This window comes from Ovis aries, chromosome 1 (genome assembly GCF_016772045.2).
Source record: "Ovis aries strain OAR_USU_Benz2616 breed Rambouillet chromosome 1, ARS-UI_Ramb_v3.0, whole genome shotgun sequence".
NCBI classification, from domain to species: domain Eukaryota; kingdom Metazoa; phylum Chordata; class Mammalia; order Artiodactyla; family Bovidae; genus Ovis; species Ovis aries.
The window spans coordinates 27,225,442-27,249,592 of NC_056054.1; the positions used below are offsets into that span (position 1 = coordinate 27,225,442).

Below are 24,151 nucleotides of genomic sequence, written 5' to 3' on the forward strand. Positions count from 1 at the left end.
TTAATAGTAATAAAACAGCTTAAATTTAAACGAATAAATAAAAATTATTCCACACAAAAGGCAGTTAAGTGTTTTAAGGAAAGCTCTTTCTCCTGTTTTCTTTCAGCCTCAAGGTACTGCAGCATGCTGATTGAGGAAGGAGGCTTGCAGCATTTATACAACATCAAAGAACACGAACAGACTGATCCCCATGTCCAGCAGATTGCTGTGGCCATTCTGGACAGCTTAGAAAAACACATTGTACGCCATGGGAGGCCACCTCCCTGTAAAAAGCAGTCTCAGGCCAGACTAAATTGATAGCCATAGGTAATTGGATAATGGAGTCACAGAAATTCTTTTTGTGATAAGTTCACTTGGAATAGCTTACCCTCTGTGATGTTTTAGGGGTTTCTATGATAAGAGTCATAAGATGAGTATGGGATTGACAATGTACAGTACTGTCCATGTGAACAGTCTCTGATTTGTCTTGTGATTTTTAACTTATTAGGCAAGAAGGGTCTCTTCCTTCATCATTGCCTTTTAGGAAGATTTCCACATCTTTCAGTGTTTGAACTTACCTGTGCTTAAAATTCTACAGTTTTATGATGAAGTTTGCACGAACCCTTAGGCCAGACTTTTCTGATTTTAAAGTCCCTTCCAGTCAGTTTGCAGCTTCAGATAAGCTGTTAACTTGATTGCTGGCACTGCTTCAGTTGTAAATTTTATACTGCTTCTGTATAAAATGCCTTTATTCTCTGTTTGTGTATCTTTTATAAGATGTCCTTCTTAGTGTGAAAGAATGGAAATCTGAGTCCTACCCTTGAGAAAGCTACTTACTGGCTAGTGCCAGGATGGCTGGCAGAAAATACATTAAAAACTACTAAGGGTGAATAGAGGTTAGGAACTGGGAAAAGGCCTGCTCTTGAGGTATTTTTAAACTGGGACTGGCTAATCTTCTGGAACCCACCTCTCCTAAGACATTGAGCAGTAGCTTGTTCTTCATATTAGTTCTTGGAGACGTGGACTGCCGCTTCCTATACAGACTGCAGGTTACTCTCTAGAAATATTTCCCCAAGCTACCACGGTGTAAAATATTACAGCCTTCTGTGTTAGAGATTAATTAACTGTCTGAATCTCTTTATGTCATATTGTTGTGAAAAAATCGTCTCTTGCTAAAACTGACTGTTCTTTTCTCTCTATTTCAAAGTCATTTTGTTCGGTGGAATAGAGACCATATATGGTGTTACCTGCTCACTTAAAATAATTAATTAACAACAGTAAATTTTGCCACAAGAAGTTAATTTTCTTTTGTTTCAAAATATGTGTATCATAATGTTTTCATGTTAGGGAAAGATATCCACGTCTCACTGCCAAAAATAAATAAGAATTAGATGATTGTTAAATGTAATGATTCTAGTTGCAGGGCAGAAAAGGAAATATTTTGTGATAGGTTATTTTTTAGACAGTTTTCTTTTCTTTAGGAGAGTTGTTATAGTATAGTAAAGAATCAGTTATAATGGCAGTTGGGAGGCAGCAAGTCACCAAGAGAGTTATTTTCCATTTTAAATTTTAGTTTGTGAATAAGGTTAACCTGCAGTCTTAGATAACTGCATTTTTTTTCATAGATGGCCAAAATGTTTTCAATAGAGATTTTAAATGGTACATTTAAATCATTGTGATCATTCAGAAGCATTTTTATTTAGAAAGGAGCTGGCTTATTAGTAGTATGCTGTTAACATTTTGACATACATGTTTCATACCACTATCACAATAATCATACTTGAATCATTTGGTACTCCTTTACAGAAATAAAAACTAAAAGAAAATAGGTGTTTAGAATCACTAAAAACCATTTTAAATTGCGGGTTAATTCTGACTCAAGGAATTTTTATAGGTGTAAGATAAATTTTCACAGGTTAAGTATTTCAAAGGAAATGGAAATTTCTTTTTAAAATGTCCCCTTTTCCTGGGTTTTAAATATCTAAGGCAAAATGTCAAAAATAGGATGTCCTACAATAGCTTAGAAGTTGGTAGCTGTGTGGACCATTTCCAGGTCTTCTGGCTTGTGTAGTTAAGGAAAAGCCTATTTGAGAAGTTTGGTTTCAAGTTTCTGTTGTATCCTATTTAAAACAAAAGTACATGCTCCTTGTAGGCTAATCCTAGGTTTTTTGTCTTTATAAATTGTTTTCAAATATGGCTAAAAATGTATGGAAAACAATTAACCCCTTCATTACTCAGAATAACTTGTTGATAGATGAAGACTCAAATATATTTAAATTGAAATTTACTACTTTGAGCACTGGTAATGGCCAGATACTTCTGAGTCTTAAAAGCAAGATAATTAGGCACATCCCAGATAGATAAAAATTTTAGTGCCTTTGTGATTGGGATAACTCTTAAAATTGTGTATCTGATGATGGCACAGAATTGTCTATAAGGTCTTAAATCTGACTACAATTCAGTATATATAGATATATTTATATATAAATTGAGGGCTTCCCTGGTGGCTCAGATGGTAAAGAATTTGCCTACAATGCAGGAGACCTGGGTTTGATCCCTGGGTTGGGAAGATCCCCTGGAGGAGGAAATGGCAACCTATTCCTGTATTCTTGCCTGAAGAATTCCACAGACAGAGCAGCCTGGTGGGCTATAGTCCATGGGGTTGCAAAGAGTTGGACATGACTGAGCAACTTTCACTCATTGATATATAAATTATGAGGTATAACTGGCCTGTCTCTTAAGGTAGAATCTATTCGGCCTCCTGTTTGCATTTGTACACTAGAATGTAATGGAACTTGGTGCCTTCAAGGGTTACCTCTTCAGTGGGTTAGAGGTGCTGTTTCAAGCACAATTTAGACTAGGGTTGAACCACTCATTGTTGAAATCATCGGTGCGCTCAGATATTGCAAATTATCACTACGTCAGTCCACAAACAGCAAGATTTAAACCTACTAAAGGAAATGGAATTAGACTTTTTAGACTATAATGATGCATGTTGTTATCAATGAGTAAAACAAGAGAAGTCTAAAATTAAAGCAAAAATAATTAGGTATATCATTCTTCCCATCAAGTAAGTTTTGCTGTTCTCTTTATACTCCAAAAAAATCATTTTGTCCTTTTGTATTTGAAAAGAAACATAAATCAAGTAGTAATAAGTTACTTTACTCTCTGGCCAAATACTCAGTGGCTACTGCTCTTAGTTGAGAATTTAAAAAATCATATCAGATTCACAGACCCAGGAATTGACCTTAAATGTTGCTGTTTTCACTCCTGGACAGAAATGCTATTTAGTGGCACTAGTCAATTTAAGTGAATGACCCAGGTGGAGATATGAATCTCACAAGGCAACTGTGGAAATTTAATTTCATATCTTAGGTTTGCAAGCTTCCGAAGAATCGAGGATTCAAGTTTTAAAACATTGGTCCTGAATATCCAGCCTAGGAAGTTAATCTTGCTGGTGGGACCTTTTGAGTTGGCCCTTTTTCTCCCCAGTCAGTCATTCGACTGTATTTTAAATTATGCATTGCTCAGGATAGTATTGGGCCATCTTCTAGATCTTTGGAACACATTTTGATGAAAACATATTTTGTTTCAGTGTGTGCTGAATTAGGGTAGAATCAATTAATAAACCATGGTTTTGGCTTAGTGCTTTAGAATGGCTGACATTCTTCCTCCCCCTGCTCTCCACCCCTTAGGAAACACTGTGCAGCAGTACCCAAGGTTGAAAAAGAGGTCATGAGTAGCCAGGAAGATAAACTTGCTGTATTGCATATGTTGAAACCTACCCTTCTCCTGCCCTCTAATAGTATGTTTACATTATTTGGTTATTGTGCAACTTTTATCTTGAGATAAACAGTATTAAACTGAAGGTGTAAGTTAAAGGCAGTGTCATACTGTCAGCTGATGTGGGCAGTTTTATCTGTATGTTACTTTTTTGGGGGACTTTATATGGCTAGGGTTTCCAAGTAGTGTTCTGAGATAACTTACAGAGAGGTTTGCAAACTTATGGTTTCCCTCTGAAATCCATTGTAGCATTGGATATTGAGTATTTAAACTTTACCATTTGATTTGTATTGACACATCTTTCATTTTTTTGTGTTAACTCATGAACTGTTTATTTAAGTAATAATGCAAATCCAAGCTTCATCCAGTGATGAAAATAGCAGTATGATAGAAGATTTTGCTGAGTGTGCTTAAAATGTGTAATTGCTTTATCTTTTTTAGTATTTCATAGATTTTGCATGACATGTACACTCCTAATTATGCATTTTTTGGCTTCCAAATCTTAACTGAAGACATTCAATGTTAACCTAAGAAAGCGCTTTCTCTGCCTGTTTTTACCCTCTCCCAATGTTTTTAAAAATTATGGGAAAATCAATGCTATTTCTCATTTTCTGGATGAAGCAAAGCTTTGCTGGAGAGCACAACCTGACTGCATAGTTAGACACAATGGCTGTTAAGAATATTTAGAAAATCCAAATATATCAAATTATGAGAAATAATAAATAATTCATTAATAATGTGTGCTTAATTTTTGAAGATACTTTGGAAAATTGTCAAATTGGGTTCTTTTAAGTTTATTTTAATCAGCTTAGAAGCAAGAAGCTACTTAGCTAATGAAAGCTGTGACATACTTCAAAAAAGCAGGAAATTCTTGAGAGCATTTAATAATGGGAGGATGTTATGTCAAGATTTATACTCTCAGATAACTTGTAAGAATAAAATTTTAAATCCCTGACTTTTGTAGCATTCCCACTGTCAAATTCTCACTGACTTGTGAGTGTGGAAAAAGATATCTTTTGCTTGAATTCTGGCGGAAGAGTTCAACTCTTTTCAAAAGATATGAAAAATTCATTGGAAAATACGTATACATTTCAAAGTCTCTCAGTTATCTGGACTGAAGGCACTGTTCTCGCTGTGGCCAGATGAATGGGAGTGTCCTGTACCTGAATCATGCTAGATATTAAGTCAGGACATCGTTAGGTATTAATGTTGTGTGTACAGATTTTTGTTTGGGGTTTTTGTTTGTTTTTTGCTTAAATAAATGTTACAAATTTTATGTAAAGTGCATCTTGTCTACATTTATTCTAGACATTTGCTTTAAATTTTTAAACTAATGCAGATTCCTTGGCCATCCACTTCTAACAATTGCTTTCTCAATTGGCTTTCTCAAAGGCCAGTGATTTTACTGCAAAAATTTCCAGTGTTGTTTTTTTTTTTTTCCCAGGACCTGGAACTCCATTCATTCATTTCATTAAATTCCCACGCTAGGTGCTGTTTGGGCTTCCCTGGTGGCTCAGACAATAAAGAATCTGCCTGCAATGCAGGAGATGGGGGTTTGACCCCTGGGTCAGGAAGATCCCTTGGAGAAGGGAATGGCTACCCATTGCAGTATTCTTGCGTGGAGAATTCCGTCGACAGAGGAGCCTGGCGGGCTACAGACCACGAGGTCACAAAGAGTAGGACATGACTGAGCAATTAACACAAACACAGGTACTGTTCATGTGTTGGAACTTATATAAGGCCTTCAGAGAACTTACAGTTTTGTCGAGAAGAGGAAGTAGTGAACAGATAAATATTACATAACACAGATCACTCCACAGTATTTGTTGTAGAGCCACAGAAACTATACCAAATCAAGACTGGGCTCCCATCAACAGCCCAAGAATACTTCTAAAGAGCATATGTGACTTGATAGTCATTCACACAACTGTTGAGATAATTAACTGGCATTATTGTTTAAGTGCATTTAGTGAGGGAGGCTACCAAAAAAACAAAGTATTATTAGGAACCTCCCACCCTGGCCAGGCACCATAGTAACCATTTGCATGAGTGATTTTATGACAGGAAGTCCTAGTAAGGAACATGGAACTAATAAGCCACCACAACCAGAAGAGTTTGGGAAAAGTCAAAAGGGGATACCACGTATCAGACCACCTCCCAGAAACCTCACTGGCATCCATCTTGGCTGAGCACTGTGTGCACCACCAGGAAGGACTCAGAGTGATTGGCCAAAGACAACCCGGAAACTAATTCTATCACCATAAAACCCGAGACTGTGAGCTACGTGGCAGAACAGTTCTCCCAGATTCCTTTACCCTACTGTTCTCCACCTGGGTGCCCTTTCCAATAAAATCTGCTTTGTCAGCATGTGTGTCTCCTCGGACAATTCTTTTCCATGTGTTAGACAAGAGCCCACTCTAGGGCCCTGGATGAGGTCCTCCTTCCTGCAACAATATAAGAAGCCCATGACCAAGAAGAGTCCTTAGTAAATTTAGTTTCAGAAACCTCATTTTATAATTGAAGAAACTAAGGGAAAATGTTGTTTTTCAGTTGCTAATTCATGTCTGATTTTCTGTGACCCCATGGACTGCAGCACACTAGGCTTTCCTGTCCTTCACTATCTCCTGTAGTTTGCTCAAGAATTTAAGAACTCATCATTCAATGATGCTATCCAACCATCTCATTCTGTCATTCCCTTCTCCTCCCCTCAGTCTTTCCCAGCATCAGGGTCTTAATGCTCTTGCCCATATCACACAGCAAGTCAGTGACAAACTCTGCACTTCAGTTCTTACTTCCAAATTTACAATCCAGTGGTTCCTCTCTCCCTCTATTACTGCAGTAATAGCATGAGATTGCTTAGCTCTTAGACAATTGTGATTAAGCAGCAAATGAATGGTACAGAAAAGAATGCACCAAATGGTCAGAAGTGGACACGGACCATCCTTACTGATGGTGTAGGGCAGCATTAGTGTTTAGATGCCATAGAATTGTTGACGAATGGTCACTAGAAATACTACTGCTTCCCTGATACACAAACATGAGATTAGATGTAATAGAGTGATAGGGTTTTAAAAAATATTTTATTTATTTTTATTTATTTGGCTTCACTGGGTCTGAGTTCCAGCTCTTGGGATCTTTGATCTTTGTTGGGGCATGCAAGTTCTTTAGTGGCGGCATGGGGACTCTCAGTTATAGCATGTGAGATATAGTTCCCTGACCAGGGGTGGAACCCGGGCCCCCTGCACTGGGAGTGTGGAATCTTAGACACTGAACCACCAGGAAAGTTACCTTTAAAAGTAGTTTTTAAAATAATTTTTATAATAATTATTAGCTTTTCTTAACCTTTCATTTTCTCTCCAATAGTTCATTCAATACTAACATGGTATCACTATGGGCCACACATACTGAGGAAGATAAATACCTTTGGACAATATTTAACCAAACAAGTTGTTGAGCTGTGTTGTCTATAGCCAACCTTCAAAAAGAAAAAAAGCAAGACTTTCTCCATTCTCCCCCCTCCATTACCCTTTCTAGCAGTTTTTATTATGTAGATTGGCCCAGTCTCTTGGCTACATTTAAATTCTTTTCTCCTGAGTTATCTTTCTACTTCCTATTCCCTATTCTTAATCTGCATTGTAAGAATCCAGTGAAGAGCTCTGAGTAACTGCATAACTCTTCAAATTGAGAGGAGTGGGTGAATATCAGAAACCATGAGCACTCACATTAATCATTTTTTGTCTTTTTATAGTATAAGATTCTAATGCAGTCTGAAAATTCAGCCTATAAAAGAGCAAGTCACAGGGTGGGAGTATCAACACGCAGCTCTTCACTTCTAGAAGCCAGCCTTTGGAGCAGGTTTGCGGAAGTGACACCAAATTTTGCAGATGAGTGGCTTGTTCCTGTGCATTCAGTAAGACAGCTGTTTAAAATCATCTTGCAGTGACTCAAAAACTGTCACTAACGGAATGTTTCTCCTAGACTGTGATGTGACTATAAGAGTGAAGAACAACAACAAAAAACCTCAGCTCTCCTATCACTTTACATCAATACACATTATAAAAGGAACCATTTTCAATGACAAAGCTAGAATGTGATTGTCATATTTCAATATGGAGATTAAGGAGTTAACCAAACACATTTTCTACCTAATTCTTGGTTTCATCAATTCAGTCTTAAATAAAGCCTTTCAAAACTGGGAATAATATGAATAATGAGATAAGTACTGTATTTAACCCTCAAACATGTTATAAGGGAAGAGAATTACTCCTTACTTTACAAATAAGAGGAAGCCTAATGATATGACTTATCTCATATCACATATATAGAAAGTAATTTATAAATTAAACCTAGATAGATACTGTTTTAACACCAGCTTCCCCACTCTTTGAATAATCTTTGCTGCATTGTACAGTCTCAGTAGTGATACCTTTGAATTAAAAAGACAAGTGTGGGATTTCCCTGGTGATCCAGTAAGTAGCTAAGACTCCAGGCTCCCAATGCAGGCGGCCCAAGTTTGATGAAACTAGATCTTGCTTGCCACAACTAAGAGTTCGTATGCTGCAACTTCAGATCCCACAGGCCTCAAGCCTCAACAAAGATCAAAGATCCTGTGTAATGCAACTAAGACCTGGCACAGCCAAATGAATAAAAATATTTTTTTTAAGACATGTATAATCAAGTCCTCTGAAACTGGTTCATGAAATAAACCACATTATTGTTTGTGGATAATAGCAATGGATTTAAAGAATCTTCTCTTTTAAAGACCTATGGGAACAGATCAACTATGTGATTTGGAGTCAATCAATTACCACTGTGCCAAATTCTATTTTAAGAAGGGTATAATTTCAAGTAACACTAGTTTTCAGTACATTCTGATGATTGACTTAGAATTCCATATATCCAGAAAATACATACAGGCAAGCACTATGCTAAGCATTTTTTATGTATACTTTTTCAGCTGAGCCTTGCAACAGCCTTATAAAGAAGATAATTATGACATTGATGGGTAAGGAAATTGTGAGGTATGAAATAACTTCTCCAGGTTCACAGGTTATGAGGTTTCAGAGTCACACATAAGATTTAAGTCTATCAAACTCTGAAATCTATGCTCTTAAACACTGTGCTATAAAGGGGGAAATCAATTTAACCATTCCAGGAACAATCTCAAATCTAATTTAAACATTAAGGCCATTCCCACTCACACTTTGGCCTCTCTCAAAGGATGGAACCCACTGACAGTTTTCCAGGTTTATGATTTGCAACCTCACTGGCCCTTAGTGTCATTATTGTAGTGTCTCCTACAATAAAACATAAGCCTTTTGCAACTTAGGGAGAAAATTTCCTCCCCAAAATAATAGGGCTAAAGAGACCAAGAAACCACCACTCTGATACAGATAGAGATTACTTCAATGTGAAAATATCTGAACATGCCTTATCTAACCAGTATGGAGCTTTAGAGGAGTCACCTGCCACAGACCTCATTTGTATGGAGGTCTCCAATCAAAGGGGCACTGACCTTGAGCACTGAGACATTTCCAAATAATTGTATAAACAGCTCTCATCAGAACCTTCCATCCTTTGAAGCTCTAAACCAACTCCCCTGTCGTATTAAGCCAGTATGTAAACCTTTCCCCACAGCTGTTCCAGGATTTAGTTTCTATGTAGGTTATTCCCACGTGTGTAATAAAATTTCCCCCTGTTTACCTATTGTCAGTTAATTTATAGGTCTCCTTCCACCTCCAACAATCGGACTTAAGTTGGTAGAGGAGTTTTTCCTCCCATAAGCCTTCACAGTAAGTTCATTTAAAAAAAAATGTTAAAACTAATAAACACGGAGAGAGAATGTTGGAATAAAGGACAGCACTTTAAATGGATGCATGTAGCTTCATATGTATCACTTGTCCTTATTTTATTCAGTTTCTGCCCACCTGTGATAACTTAGAGACAACAAGAGTCTTTTTGGATGGCCTTAGAGAAAAATGTCCTTAGTTAATTTCGTTTCCCTGGAGTGGTTTGTCTTTCTTCAAGTTCACTACTTCAGTGAGTTACCTTTTACTAATCAAGTTAGCAAAGAGGGGGCTTGGGGCTTCCCAGAGGGCTCAGTGGTAAAGACTTCCTGCCAATACCCGAAGAGATGTGGGTTTGATCCCAGGGTGGAGAAGACCCCCTGAAGGAGAACATGGCAACCCCACTGCACTATTCTGCCTGAAAAATCCCATGGACAGAGGAACCTGGCGTGCTACAGTCCAGAACTCAAGAGTCCGACAAGACTGAGCCACTGAGTACAGAGGGAGAGACTAGTCAAGAGGGAGATTGTAGAACTCCAGGCTGCCCCTCCCTAAATACAGGAAGCGTTTTCTTTAGGGCCATTGATACTTTGTACTGCTCTGTGATTCCAGTTCCTTTTTTTCTAAGTAGGCTCTTTCTATAGTAATACAGGTTTTACTGCTGATCACCACAATAGGAAAAATAAAGCAAAGCCACAGACATAGATAAGACAAAGACTTAATAGCTAGTCTTTGTGTTTTTGATGCCCAGAAAGAGACACTTGCTCAAAGTCTCAGAGCTTCAAATGACCCTTTTCCTTAGAAATAATCCTGTCTACTAGAAAACACAAAAATGACACAGGCGGTGTTGATCTCTTAGTTTTTGAAATTCGGTAAGTTTGGTATTCCAGAAGAGGAAGTGAAGCTCACAGGGTAACTACCCAAAGGTAAGGTGGAGATGGAATCTGAATGCAGGCTTTTTTGACATCAGAGCTCATGATCTTTCCCCTGTATTTCATGCCAATTGTTCAGCAGCTCAGTCGTGTCTGATTCTTTGTGACCCCATTGACTGCAGCACACCAGGCTTCCCTGTCCTTCACCATCGCCCGCAGCTTGCTCAAACTCACGGCCATTGAGTCGGTGATGCCACCCAACCATCTTGTCCTGTCGTCCCCTTCTCCTGCTTCCTTCAATCTTTCCCATGCCAACATAGCTAAAGAAATTTTACAAAGTTCTTTAAGAAATCCAACCATGATCTAAAGAATCTTGACTATAGTTTTCTCATTTCATTTCAGAAGTTTAATTTCTTAAGACTTTCCAGTTTATCTGTTCCTGCACTATCCTTTGCCTATTCTTCACAGTTGTCAGGAAAAGGGAGGGGAATGTCAGGGAAGGGCTCTCTAAAGGAAGTGAAGTCTCAGTGAAATCTGAGGGATTAATACGAATTACTTAAAAGGGGGAGGTAGCATGGACAACAATGAATGTGCCAAAGCACAAGTCTAGAACTGAAACAATTGCACTATATGATGTTAAAATGATAATTAAAAGTGAAATAAAAGTGTTAGTCACTTGTATCTGATTCTTTGTGACCTCATGAACTATAGCCCACCAGGCTCCTCTGTGGAATTCTCCAGGCAAGAATACTGGAGTGGATTGTCATTCCCTTCTCCAGGGATCTTCCCAACCCAAGGATCAAACCGAGGTTTCTTGTATTGCAGGCAATGTCTTTACTATCTGAGCCAGAATACTAAATTTAGAGACACAACCAGGAGCCAGATCATGAAGGACGATCTAAGCCATCCTAAGAAGTTTGGAGTTTATTCTGAGGACAATGGGGAGACATGGGAAGTGTTTTAAACTGGGGAGAAACATCATTAGATTTGTGTTTAGGTAGAATACTCATTTCAGGTGGGTAAAAGATTGGTTGGGATTGGTCTGGTAATGGATCAGTTAGGAGCATAAAATAAATCATCAGAAATTATTAAATTGAAGTGGAAAACTGGAGACTAGGTAGGGGATGGATATAGAGATTAGGGGAGGAAGGGCAGGAGGCACAGTTTATGTCAAAAATTTGCTCCTCGCTAAGTAGCTGCAACCTTGCCTCTGATTTTGGAGACAAACTTCCTTTTACAGCTACAATTGATTTTTTTCCCAGGTAGCCATTACACTTTTTTTTTTTTTTTCCGAACAAATATTACTGGCTACCTTCTGTAAGTTAGGCACTATTGTTTTTAGTCACTAAGTTGTCTGACCCTTTTGCGATCCCATGGACTGTAGCCCACCAGGCTCCTCTGTCCAAGGGATTTCCCAGGCAAGAACACTAGTTCAGTTCAGTTGCCCAGCTGTGTCTGACTCTTTGCAACCCCATGGACCACAGCACACCAGGCTTCCTTGTCCATCAACAACTCCCGGAGCTTGCTCAAACTCATGTTCCATCGAGTAGGTGATGCCATCCAACCATCTCATCCTCTGTCATCCCCTTCTCCTCCTGCCCTCAATCTTCCCCAGCATCAGGGTTCCTTCCAGTGAGTCAGTTCTTCGTATCAGGTGGCCAAAGTATTGGAGTTTCAACTTCAGCATCAGTCCTTCCAATGAATATTCAGGACTGATTTCCTTTAGGATGGACTGGTTGGATCTCCTTGTAGTCCAAGGGACTCTTAAAGAGTCTTCTCCAACACCACAGTTCAAAAGCATCAATTCTTCGGCTCTCAGCTTTGTTTATAGTCCAATTCTCACATCCATACATGACTACTGGAAAAACCATAGCTTTGACTAGATGGATCTTCGCTGGCAAAGTAATGTCACTGCTTTTTAATATGCTGTCTAGGTTTGGCATAGCTTTTCTTCCAAGGAGGAAGCATCTTTTAATTTCATGGCTGCAGTCACCATCTGCAGTGATTTTGGATTCCCCCAAAATAGACTGGGTTGCTATTTCCTTCCCCAGGGGATCTTCCTGACCCAGGGATCAAACTTGCATCTTCTGTATCACAGGTGAATTCTTTACCACTCAGCCATCACGGAAGTCCCTTGGCACTATTTTACACCTGGGTATAACAAAGTCTTTTCCCTCATGTCAAGTTCAGTTCAGTCACTCATTCATGTGTGACTCTTTGGGACCCCATGCACTGCAGCACACCAGGCTTCCCTATCCATCACCAACTCTCGGAGCTTACTCAAACTCATGTCCCTCAAGTCAGTGATGCCATCAAACCATCTCATCCTCTGTCATCCCCTTCTCCTCCTGCCTTCAAACTTTTCCGGCATCAGGGACTTTTCCAATGAGTCAGTTCTTTACATCAGGTGACCAAAGTACTGGCTGTTCAGACTCAGCATCAGTCCTTCCAATGAATATACCCAGGACTGATTTCCTTCAGGATTGATTGGTTTAGTCTCCTTGCAGTCCAAGGGCCTCTCACGAGTCTTCTCCAACATGACAGTTCAAAAGCATCAATTCTTTGGTGCTCAGCTTTCTTTATAGTCCAGCTCTCACATCCATACATGAACACTGGAAAAACCATAGCTTTGACTAGATGGACCTTTGCTGGCAAAGTGATGTCTCTTCTTTTTAATATGCTGTCTAGGTTGGTCACAGCTTTTCTCCCAAGGAGCAAGCATCTTTTAATTTCATGGCTGCAGTCACCATCTGCACTGATTTTGGAGCCCAGAAAAATAAAGTCTATCACTGTTTCCATTTTCTTCCCCATCTATTTGCCATGAAGTGATGGAACTCAATGCCATGACCTAATTTTTTTGAATTTTGAGTTTTAAGGCAGTTTTTTCACTCTCCTCTTTCACTTTCATCAAGAGATTCTTTAGTTCTTCTTCACTTTCTGCCATAAGGGTAGTGTCATCTGCCTATCTGAGGTTATTGATATTTCTCCCAGCAGTCTTGATTGCAGCTTGTGCTTCATCCAATCTGGTATTTCACATGATGTACTCTGCATAAAAGTTAAATAAGCCTTACTGATAAGGCAACATTTGAGCAAAAAGTTGAAAGAAGTAAGAGAGATACCCATGAATATAACAAGCAGTCCAATGGTGCTGGAGTAGAATAAATAAAGGAAAGAGTGGCAGAAGATGAAGCAAGAGAAGGGCATGGAAAGAACAGATTATGTCGAACCTTGGAGAACACCATCCTTGTCAATCTTTATATTCTGCCTGAGATGGGAAGCTATTGGAGGATTTGGGGTAGAGGATGACATGATGTTTAAAGTGATCACTCTAGTTGCTATGTTGAGAAGAGATTTTAATGGAACAAGCCTGAAAGCTGGGGAACCAGACAGGAGGATATGGTAAGAATCCAAGTTGGTGCTGACAGGGGCTTGGACCAGGGTAGCAGGTGAAAGAGATAAGACATAGTCCTTGTATATCTTTTGAAGACAGAGTTGATAGGATTTCCTAACAGATAGGATATTGGATATAAGAATAAGAGAGGAGTTAAAAATTATTTCCAAGGTTTTGTCACGAGCAACAGAAAGGAAGGAGTTGCCATATACTAAAACAGGAAAGACTGGCAGGAAAAGCAGATTAGGGTAAGGACAGCAGGAGTTTACTTTTGGACACATTAGGCTATTTTGATAACCAGGTGTATGTGTTGAATAGACCACTGAATGTGTCACTCAAGTTCAAAAGCAAGGTACAGTCTAGACATCAAACATGGATATATCAGCATATAAATTTCTTTTAAAGTTATGAAACTAGATAAAACTACCACAAGGAAGAGAGATTGGATAGGGAAGATGTATACAAGTACAGAGTCTTGGGGGTACACAAGGATTTAGAACTATGGGTGGTGAGAAATCAAGAGGATGAGAAGAGGCAAAAAATGAGGTAGGAGGAGAAGAGAAGAAAGAGGAAGGCATGGGAGAGGAGGAGGAAGAGAAGATGCATCCTGGAAGCCAAATGGAGAAAGTATTTTAGGGAAGAAGAAATGTTCACCTGGGTCAAATGCTGCTGAATGAATAAGATGAGAGAAGAGTGACAACTGAATTCAACCTGGACGTTGAGAAGAATGGTTAGTGGAGTGGCAGGGGAGAAAGAAAATGCTAAGAAAAAATTTGGAGACAGCATGTACAGACCACATTTTTGATAAGTTTTGCACAAAAGGGTGAAGAGATATGAGGGCAAGACCTGAATAGGTATTAAGTACTAGAAATTAGGTCAAAATAAGTGTGTGTTGTTTTTTTTTTTTAATTATGGGAAAAGTATCAGCTGGTGGCAATGATCCAAGAAAGGGAAAAAATAATTCAGGAGAAAGAAAGGATGTTGCTGGATGATGTCTTTGAATAAGCAAGAGATGAGACTTATCGCAGAAGCCCAGAACTAGCCAAATTGCCAATATCCATTGGATCATAGAAAAGGCAAGAAAATTCCAGAAAAACATCTGCTTCTGCTTCATTGACTACGTTAAAGCCTTTGACTGTGTGGATCACAACAAACTGTGGAAAATTCTTAAAGAGATCAGAATACCAGACCACCTTACCTGTCTCCTGAGAAACTTGTATGCAGGCCAAGAAGCAACACTTAGAACCAGACATGGAACAATGGACTTGTTCCAAATTGGGAGAGGTGTACGTCAAGGCTATATATTGTCACCCTGCTTATTTCACTTATATGCAGAGTACATCATGCAAAATGCCAGGCTGGATGAAGCACAAACTGGAATCAAGATTATTGCCAGGAGAAATATCGATAACCTCAGATATGCAGATGACACCACCCTTATGGCAGAAAGCAAAGAGGAATTAAAGAGCCTCTTGATAAAGGTGAAAGAAGAAAGTGAAAAAGCTGGCTTAAAACTCAACATTCAAAAATCTAAGATCATGGCATAACTGGTTCCATCACTTCATGGCAAATAGATGGAGAAACAATGGAAACAGTGACAGACTTTATTTTCTTGGGCTCCAAAATCACTGTGAACTGTGACTGCAGCCATGAAATTAAAAGATGCTTGCTCCTTGGAAGAAAAACTATGACCAACCTAGACAGCATAGTAAAAAGAAAAGACATCACTTTGCCAGCAAAGGTCAATCTATTCAAAGTTATGGTTTTTCCAGTAGACATGTATGGATGTGAGAGTTGGATGATAAAGAAAGCCGAGCACCAAAGATTTGATGCTTTTGAACTGTCATGTTGGAGAAGACTCGTGAGAGGCCCTTGGACTGCAAGGAGACCAAACCAGTCAGTCCTGAAGGAAATAAGCCCTGAGTATTCATTGGAAGGACTGATGCTAGAGCTGCAATACTTTGGCCACCTGATGTGAGGAGCCAGCTCCTTGGAAAAGACCCTGAGGCTGGGAAAAACTGAAGGCAGGAGGAGAAGGGGATGACAGAGGATGAGCTGGTTGGATGGCATCACCAACTCAATGGAAATGAGTTTGAGCAAACTCTGGGAGATGGTGAAGGACAGGGGAGCCTGGTATACTGCAGCCCATGGTGTTGCAGTGTCAAACATGACTGAGCAACTGCACAACAACAGAGTATAAAGAGTTTTGGGAATAGGATAGAAAGCTTATAGTAGTAGATGGGTAGATATGATAGTTGGAGCTTAGAATTTTTTTTTTTTAATATTTATTTATTTGGCTGCTCCAGGTCTTAGTTGCTGCATGTGGGATCCAGTTCCCTGACCAGGGATCAAACCTTGGCCCCCTGCATTTCGAATGTGGAGTTTTAACCACTGGATCACTACAGAAGTCCCTAGACTGTTCTTTTTGATTCTTTTTTTTTTTAAGTGGAAGAGGAAACTGACAGTATGATTAGGGGAAGAGGTGTTCAAGATTAAGGATGGAAGTTATAAAATAGTCTTAAAAAATACTCTACTATAAAATTAAATAAAAAAGTACACCTGAAACTAACACAACATTGTAAATCAACTATACTTCACTATGAGGCTTCCCAGGTGGCACACTGGTAAAGAATCTGCCTGCCAATGCAGGAGACACTGGGTCAGGAAGACCCCCTGGAGAAGAGAATGGCAACCCACTCCAGTATTCTTGCCTGGAGAATTCCAGGGACTGAGGAGCCTGGCAGGCTACAATCCCTGGGGTCACAAAGAGTCGGACACGCCTGAGCGACTGAACAATAATCAAGGACTTGTTCTCTGTCAAGCATTTTCATGTGTTTTACATACACAGTTTTTTCTTTTTTAATCCATAGTTTGCAGGATCCCACTTCCCCTTCCAGAGACTGAACCTGGGACAAGGTTGTGAGGGCGTGGAATCGTAACTATTAGACCACCAGGGAGCTCGCTAAACACACTATCTTATTTATAAGGCATTCTCACCCCATTTTACTGATGAGGAGCTTGAGCTTTAGAGAAATTAAGAATCTTGTCCAAGAGCAAGCATTCCAATGCAGTATTCAAATTCAAGGCTCCCTACTCTTAACATTATCCTTTCTCAAGACATTCCTTCTGTTAATTTTACTAGTCTACTAATTTATTGCTCTCTTTCAGGGTTTCTTGGAGCAGATTATAAGGGTCTTCTTGATACTTTTTAGGTCATGAGAAACAAGAGAAGTGCTATTGCCAGTTCTAAGAGAAAAGTCTTTAAAAAATATATTTTTAAACGCAGTCAGCCCTCCATATCCATGGGTTCTCTATCCCCGGATTCAACGTCTATGGAACAAGTTCAGAAAAAAATTTTTCATGAGGTTTCAAAAAGCAAAATCTGAATTTGCTAGTACCAGCAAATTATATGTAAATATACAGACTTTACATTGTATTAGTTATACTAGTATGAGCAAGCTACAAGTCATTTAAAGTACGGAGGAGGAAATATGTAAGTTATACCCAAATACGACTCCTTTTTATAAGGTACTTCAGTTTCACGGGATTTGGGTATGAAGTATGTAAGTTATACCCAAATACGACTCCTTTGTATAAGGTACTTCAGTTTCACGGGATTTGGGTAGAAGTATGTAAGTTATACCCAAATAGGACTCCTTTTTATAAGGTACTTCAGTTTCACGGGATTTGGGTATGGTGGATCCTGAAATCAATGCCCCTGGGGACACAGAGGGGCCACCATATTCTGTTTCCCAACTTCACAAAGCTGGTCCGTGGGCGTGCCTTTGACGGGCAAAGGGAACCTATGGCGTAGGTTCTGTGGGAGACTTGGTCATAGACGTGTGGGTAGGAGTTGAGTGAGTGGTTGGTCTCTACGGCGTGGAGGTGGAAGGAGAACGGTTGGGTCCTCACCGGATGGAGTGGTGGGTGGCCCGGGTGGGCGTGGTGAGGCCCGTCCTGGGGGCGGGGTCTACGGTGGGCGAGTGCGCGTCGCCGCGCCCGGCATTTCAAACCTCGCGGCTGGAACGCTTAGTGTCAGCTCGCCGAGCGGGTGTTGCTCAGCTGCTTCCTGGCGCGGGTCGAATCCACCTCTCGCGGGATCCAGGCCCAGCTCGACGGCAGCTCTCTCCTCGACGCCTCACCGTCGCCATGGTTCACTTCTTGCACCCGGGCCTTTCGCCCCGGACCATCGTGTCTCCGGACGCTCGGAAGGATATACTAGGCTGCCTCGTGGTGCAGGTGAGCTCCGAGGAGGGCAAGGGACGGGGGCAGGAAATGGAACGCGAACCTCGGCTGGACGTCAGCCCTGGGCGAGCACGGCAAGTCGTCGGGGACCGTGCGGAGACATTTTTGGCTCGTTTCACCTATGCGGAGGGTAACGTCTGAAGAGTCTGAGCCCGTTAGGCTTCTGTCTTCAGATGCTGGGAAGAACTTGTCGGAGAGGAGTTTTCCGCCCGGGGCGTCCCAGCCTCCGGGCCCAGCGCGCCGACCCTGCGCCGCGGAGGAGTGGCGGGGTGTGTCCCGCCTCCCGCTTGACCTTGGGCGGGTCTCCTCTGGTCGTCTTGATTCTCCTGTGCAAGTGAGTGCGTGCGTGCTAAGTCGCTTCAGTAGTTCCTGATTCTTTGCGACACTATGGACTGTAGCCCACCAGGTTTCTCTGTCCATGGTATTCTCCAGTAAGAATACTGGAGTGGATTGCCATGCTCTCCTCCAGGGGTATCTTCCCTACCCAGGGATTGAACGCGTCTCTCCTGTCTCCTGAATTGGCAGGCGTATTGACTAGCGCCACCTGGGAAGACTACGTGTAAGCGCGGGCGACTGCTATTTTGCAAGGTGGTGGTAAGTTTAGACGTTAAGCACTGGGCGTGGCTTTATGCTTGGCCCCTGGCATTTATTGTCATCCTGCGCCCAAATGCCTTAAACTTCGAGTGTTCCCTAACTTATGTTGGGGACTTGTTGCTCCCCAGAGTATGCGACCTGTTGGTCCGGGATTGTTAACAGAAAGAGCCCGCCTGGAAGAACTGGAACCCCAAAGAGTGAAATTCCTAAAATTCCATGTGTTCTTTTAGGTCCCGCCCCCCGTTTCCCTCGGAATGCCTTTCAAACGAAGTTGAGCAACACGCAACCAAAAGAGAGTGTATTTGGAGCCTACTGTGTATCAGTTGTAGCATTTGTAAAATCTCTCGGATTTTTTGGTAGGCACTGATGGTCTCCATTTTACTAGTGTGTAGGAAAATTGAGTATCCTTGACTTGCTCAAGATCTGAACCTGACATCATTTCTGATGTGACTCCATATTCTACAAAACCCCAAGGGCCACCCTTCTTAGAAATCAGAATCTACTGAACGCTCAACCCACAGTTAGTGTGGAGGAAAGGAAATATTCTGATTGAGGTTGCACTTTACACACTAACGCCTTGTTGGCCATTGTGTCCTGCAGAGGTCTAACCTGTAATCCTGTATACCCTTTTGGACTCACTTTTAAAAGCTTCTTAAACAGTGCATACATTTTTTCGTTATTGTTCAGTCCTATCTGGCTCTTTAGCGATCCCATGGATAGCAACACTGATCCGCACCCCTGTCCTTCACTCTTTCCTGGAGTTTGTGCAAATTCACGTCTTGTCTATTGGGTCGATGAGTTCTATCTCATCATCTCATCCTCTGCCTCTCCCTTCTCCTTTTGCCTTCAATCTTTCCTGGCATTGGGCTTCCCTAATAGCTCAGTTGGTCAAGAATCCATCTGCAATGCAGGAGATTGCTCCGTAGGGGAAGATCCGGTGGAGAAGGGACAGGCTACCCGCTTCAGTATTCTTGGGCTTCCCTTGTGGCTCAAGAATCCGTCTGCAATGCCAGAGACCTGGGTTCTGTCCCTGGGTTGAGATCCCCTGGAGAAGGGCAAGGCTACCCTTTCCAGTGTTCTGGCCTGGAGAATTCCATGGACTGTACAGTCCATGAGGTCAAAAAGAGTCAGACAGGACTGAATGACTTTCACTTTCCCAGCATAAAGGTCTTTTCCAGTGAGTCAGCTTTTTGCCTCACGTGGCCAAAATATTGGAGGTTCAGCATCAGTCCTTCCAATGAATATTTAGGGTTGATTTCCTTGAGGATTGACTGGTTTGATCTTTCTGTCCAAGCAACTCTGAAGAGTCTTCTCTAGCACCACAATTTGAAGGCATGAATTCTTTGGTGCTCAGCCTTCTTTATCGTCCAAGTCTCACATCCGTATATGACTACCGGAAAAACCATGGCTTTGGCTATTTGGACCTTTCTCTGCAAAGTGATGGCTCTGCTTTTTGATACTCTGTCTGGGTTTGTCATAGCTTTCCTTCCATGGCACAAGTGTCTTAATTTCACGACTGCAGTCACAGTGTGCATTGATTTTGGAGCCCAAGAAAATAAAGTTTGCCACTGCTTCCACTTTTTCTCTTTCTCTTTGTCATGAAGTGATGGGACCAGATGCCATCATCTTAGTTTTTTGAATGTATACTGTTGGCGTATGAGGTTGAAAGAGGAGAGTGAAAAAGCTGTCTTAAAATTCAGCATTTAAAAACTAAGATCATGGCGTCTGGTCCCATCACTTCATGGCAAACAGGAGGAGAAAAAGTGGAAGCAGTGACAAAGCCAGACTGGATGAAGCACAAGCTGGAATCAGGATTGCTGCTGCTGCTGCTAAGTCACTTCAGTCGTGTCCGACTCTGTGCGACCCCATAGACTGCAGCCCACCAGGCTCTCCCATCCCTGGGATTCTCCAGGCAAGAACACTGGAGTGGGTTGCCATTTCCTTCTCCAATGCATGAAGGTGAAAAGAGAAAGTGAAGTCGCTCAGTCGTGTTTGACTCTTAGCGACCCCATGGACTGTAGCCTACCAGGCTCCTCGGTCCATGGGATTTTCCAGGCAAGAGTACTGGAGTGGGGTGCCATTGCCTTCTCCAGGAATCAGGATTACCAGGAGAAATATCAGTAACCTCAGATACACAGAAGATACCACCCTTATGGCCAAAGTGAAGAGGAAGTAAAGAGCCTCTTTTTTTTTTTTTTTTAAAGAGCCACTTGATGAAAGTGGAAGAGGAGAGTGAAAAAGCTGGCTTAAAACTCAACATTCAAAAATGATGATCATGGCCTCTGGTCCCATCACTTCATGGCAAATAGATGGGGAAAAAATGGAAACAGTGACAGACTTTATTTTCTTGGGCTCCAAAATCACTATAGATGGTGACTGCAGATTAAATGATGCTTGTTCCTTTGAAGAAAAGCTATGACAAACCTAGACAGTATGTTAAAAAGCAGAGACTACTTTTCCAGCAAAGGTCGGTCTAGTCAAAGCTATGGTTTTCCCAGTAGTCATGTATAGATGTGAGAGTTGGATGATAAAGAAAGTTGAGCACCAAAGAACTGATGCTTTTGAACTGTGGTGTTGGAGAAGACTCTTGAGAGTCCCTTGGACTGCAAGATCCAACCAGTCAATCCTAAAGGAAGTCAGTCCTGAATTGGAAGGACTGATGCTGAAGCAGAAGCTCCAATACTTTGGCTGCCTGATGCAAAGAACTGACTCATTTGAAAAGACTGTGATGCTGGGAAAGACTGAAGGCAGGAGGAGACGACAGAGAATGAGATGGTTGGATCACTGCAGATGGTGACTGCAGCCATGAAATTAAAAGACGCTTACTCCTTGGAAGAAAAGTTATGAGCAACCTAGATAGCATATTCAAAAGCAGACACATTAGTTTGCCGACTAAGGTCCGTCTAGTCAAGGCTATGGTTTTTCCTGTGGTCATGTATGGTTGTGAGAGTTGGGCTGTGAAGAAGGCTGAGCGCCGAAGAATTGATGCTTTTCAACTGTGGTGTTGGCAAAGACTCTTGAGAGTCCCTTGGACTGCAAGGAGATCCAACCAGTCCATTCTGAAGGAGATCAACCCTGGGATTTCTTTGGAAGGAATGATGCTGAAGCTGAAACTCCAGTACTTTGGCCACCTCATGTGAAGAGTTGACTCATTGGAAAAGACTCTGATGCTGGGAGGGATTGGGGGCAGGAGGAGAAGGGGACCACAGAGGATGAGATGGCTGGATGGCATCAGTGACTCGATGGACGTGAGTCTGAGTGAACTCCGGGAGTTGGTGATGGACAGGGAGGCCTGGCGTGCTGCAATTCATGGGGTCGCAAAGAGTCGAACACAACTGAGTGACTGAACTGAACTCGATGGACATGAGTTTGAGCAAGCTCCGGGAGTTGGTGATGGATAGGGAAGCCTGGTGTGCTGCCGTGCATGGGGTCCCAAAGAGGCTGAGCAACTGAACTGAACTGAATTTTCACCCTTATCAAGAGGCTCTTTAGTTCCTCTTCACTTTCTGCCATTAGAGTGATATTGTCTGCATATCTGAGGTGGTTGCTGTTAGTCCAGCAATCTTGATTCCAGCTTTTGATTCATCCTGCCTGACATTTGTTTGTAGCTAATGGAAAAGCTGAGTTGTTAATGTATGTCCTAGCACAGCGTGTCAAGTACATTTTTTGCTGCCACTGACGTAATTGAAAAGCAAGGTTTCTTTAGAAAAGTGATCAGACTAATTTATTTCTGTGTGGTTCCATGCTGTACTGTGTACATTTGTCATTTGGTTAAGATTTTATTTTTAATTAATTAAAAAAATTGTACAATTCATGAATACTTTTCCTTTAGATTTCTCTGTGTTGTTTTAAATTTTATTTAGAAATGTTTTGTAGTTTTTAGTATAAATGTCGGATACATATTTTGTTAAATTTATCCCTGTTTTTGTTAGTACTGTATGGGGATGACCCAGAAAGATGTTATGGGGAGGGAGGTGGGAGGGGGGTTCATGTTTGGGAATGCATGTAAGAATTAAAGATTTTAAAATTTAAAAAATAAAAAACTTAAAAAAAAAAAAGTTTGTAATTTGGGGGGTGTATGGATCTTGTATCTTATGACTTTGCTCAAGCTACTTTAAAAAAAATAGAAAAAAAAATTAATCAAAAGTTGATTCTAAAAAAAAATTGATTCTTTGGAAAGATCAATAAAATTGATAGATCTTTACAGGATAACGAAAGGAAGACTGAAATAACCAATATCAGAATGAAGGAGCTATTGTCACTACTGATGTAAAGCCGCATATATTCTCTGGTTATTTTTTTAATGTTTTCTTAAGATTTTCTTTATAATCTGTTATCTGCAAATAAAGACAGCTTTGCTTATTCTCTTTCAATCTGTGCTTTATATTTCCTTTTCTAAAAAATGCAGTATCTAGGACCTTTTGTAGAATGTAGGAGAGAAGTGGTGAGAAGAGACATCTTTATATCATTCTAGCTCTTGGTTTTCCCATAGATGCCTTTTATCAAATTAAGGAAGTTTTCTTCTATTCTTAGTTTGCTGATTTTTTTTTTGTTTTTGCTTTTTTCAATCATGGAAATCATGAATGTGTTTTGAAATGTGTTGAAATACTTTTTCAGTATATGTTAAGGACATATGTTTTTGTTCTTTATTGTGTTGATATGGTAGGTTTTATTGATTGTGAATTTAACTTTACATTGTTGGACCTTAGTTCCTGGACCAGGAATTGAACTCTTGCCTTTGACAGTGAACGCTCAAGAGTCCTAACCACTGGACTGCCAAAGAATTCCCTCCATTGAGTTTTTTTCTTTCCAGTTGATTATTTCAAAAGTTTCATTCTATCTTTTCTGTTGACTTACTAGTTCTGTTCCTCTTTTAAGATAACAGTTTTTAAAATGTGAACTCAAGACTCTGGGCTCTCTAAGACCCCATTCTGTTTCATTAAGCCTCACATTAATGAAATTTGCAAAGATGTAAAACAGTGCTGCCATTGTCCCTAAACTTTTAAAAATTTTGAAAATATAGCTCTTAAAAAAAATGTTCTTTGTTGGGAATTTCCTGGAATCTAGTGGTTAGGACTTGGTTCTTTCACTGCTGTGGGTGCAGGTTCAGTCCTTGGTCTGGGAACTAAGATCCCACAAACCATGTGGTGTGACCGGAAAAAGAAAATGTCCTTTGTGCAAACATGTGATTGGTTTAATTTTTATTATTTCTGAATGAAATATTTTAAAGATTTCTTAATTTTAACTTATAATACAGTGAATGTTGATAGATGTAATCCAGTTTTTTAAGAGTACTGTTGGTCCTAAGACTAAAAAGTTTGAGAGTCACAGCTCTAGGTTTTAAAATGTACATGTTTGACTTACTGCACTACTTCTAAATGTATCACTTCAGTTTACAACAGTGTTCTTTCATCTTCTCCCCTCTTTCCTCTCCTTTGTACTATTGAAATAATACATTTTACTTTTCTAAGTTGCACAGTATATTGTTCTTACTTTTTTTT

The 24,151-nt window shown here is 40.5% G+C and overlaps 2 protein-coding genes across 6 annotated transcripts in view; both read left to right on the forward strand.

The window, feature by feature from the left end:
• ZYG11B (zyg-11 family member B, cell cycle regulator) overlaps positions 1-5,044 on the forward strand; it is a 74,059-nt gene extending 69,015 nt beyond the window's left edge. For both annotated transcript variants that reach the window (XM_027970293.3, XM_042248212.2), the window contains one exon: positions 107-5,044. In XM_027970293.3, the coding sequence (XP_027826094.1) occupies positions 107-297 (191 nt within the window). In that variant the 3' untranslated portion in view covers positions 298-5,044. The remainder of the gene's footprint in view (positions 1-106) is intronic.
• Positions 5,045-17,820: 12,776 nt separating this feature from the next.
• The window catches only part of ZYG11A (zyg-11 family member A, cell cycle regulator), a 75,492-nt gene continuing 69,161 nt past the window's right edge, over positions 17,821-24,151 (forward strand). For 3 of the 4 annotated variants that reach the window (XM_004001985.6, XM_060409277.1, XM_060409282.1), the window contains exon 1: positions 17,821-18,050. In XM_004001985.6, coding sequence (XP_004002034.3) covers positions 17,961-18,050 — 90 coding nt within the window. In that variant the 5' untranslated portion in view covers positions 17,821-17,960. The remainder of the gene's footprint in view (positions 18,051-24,151) is intronic. The other variant, XM_060409280.1, reaches the window with a different exon arrangement.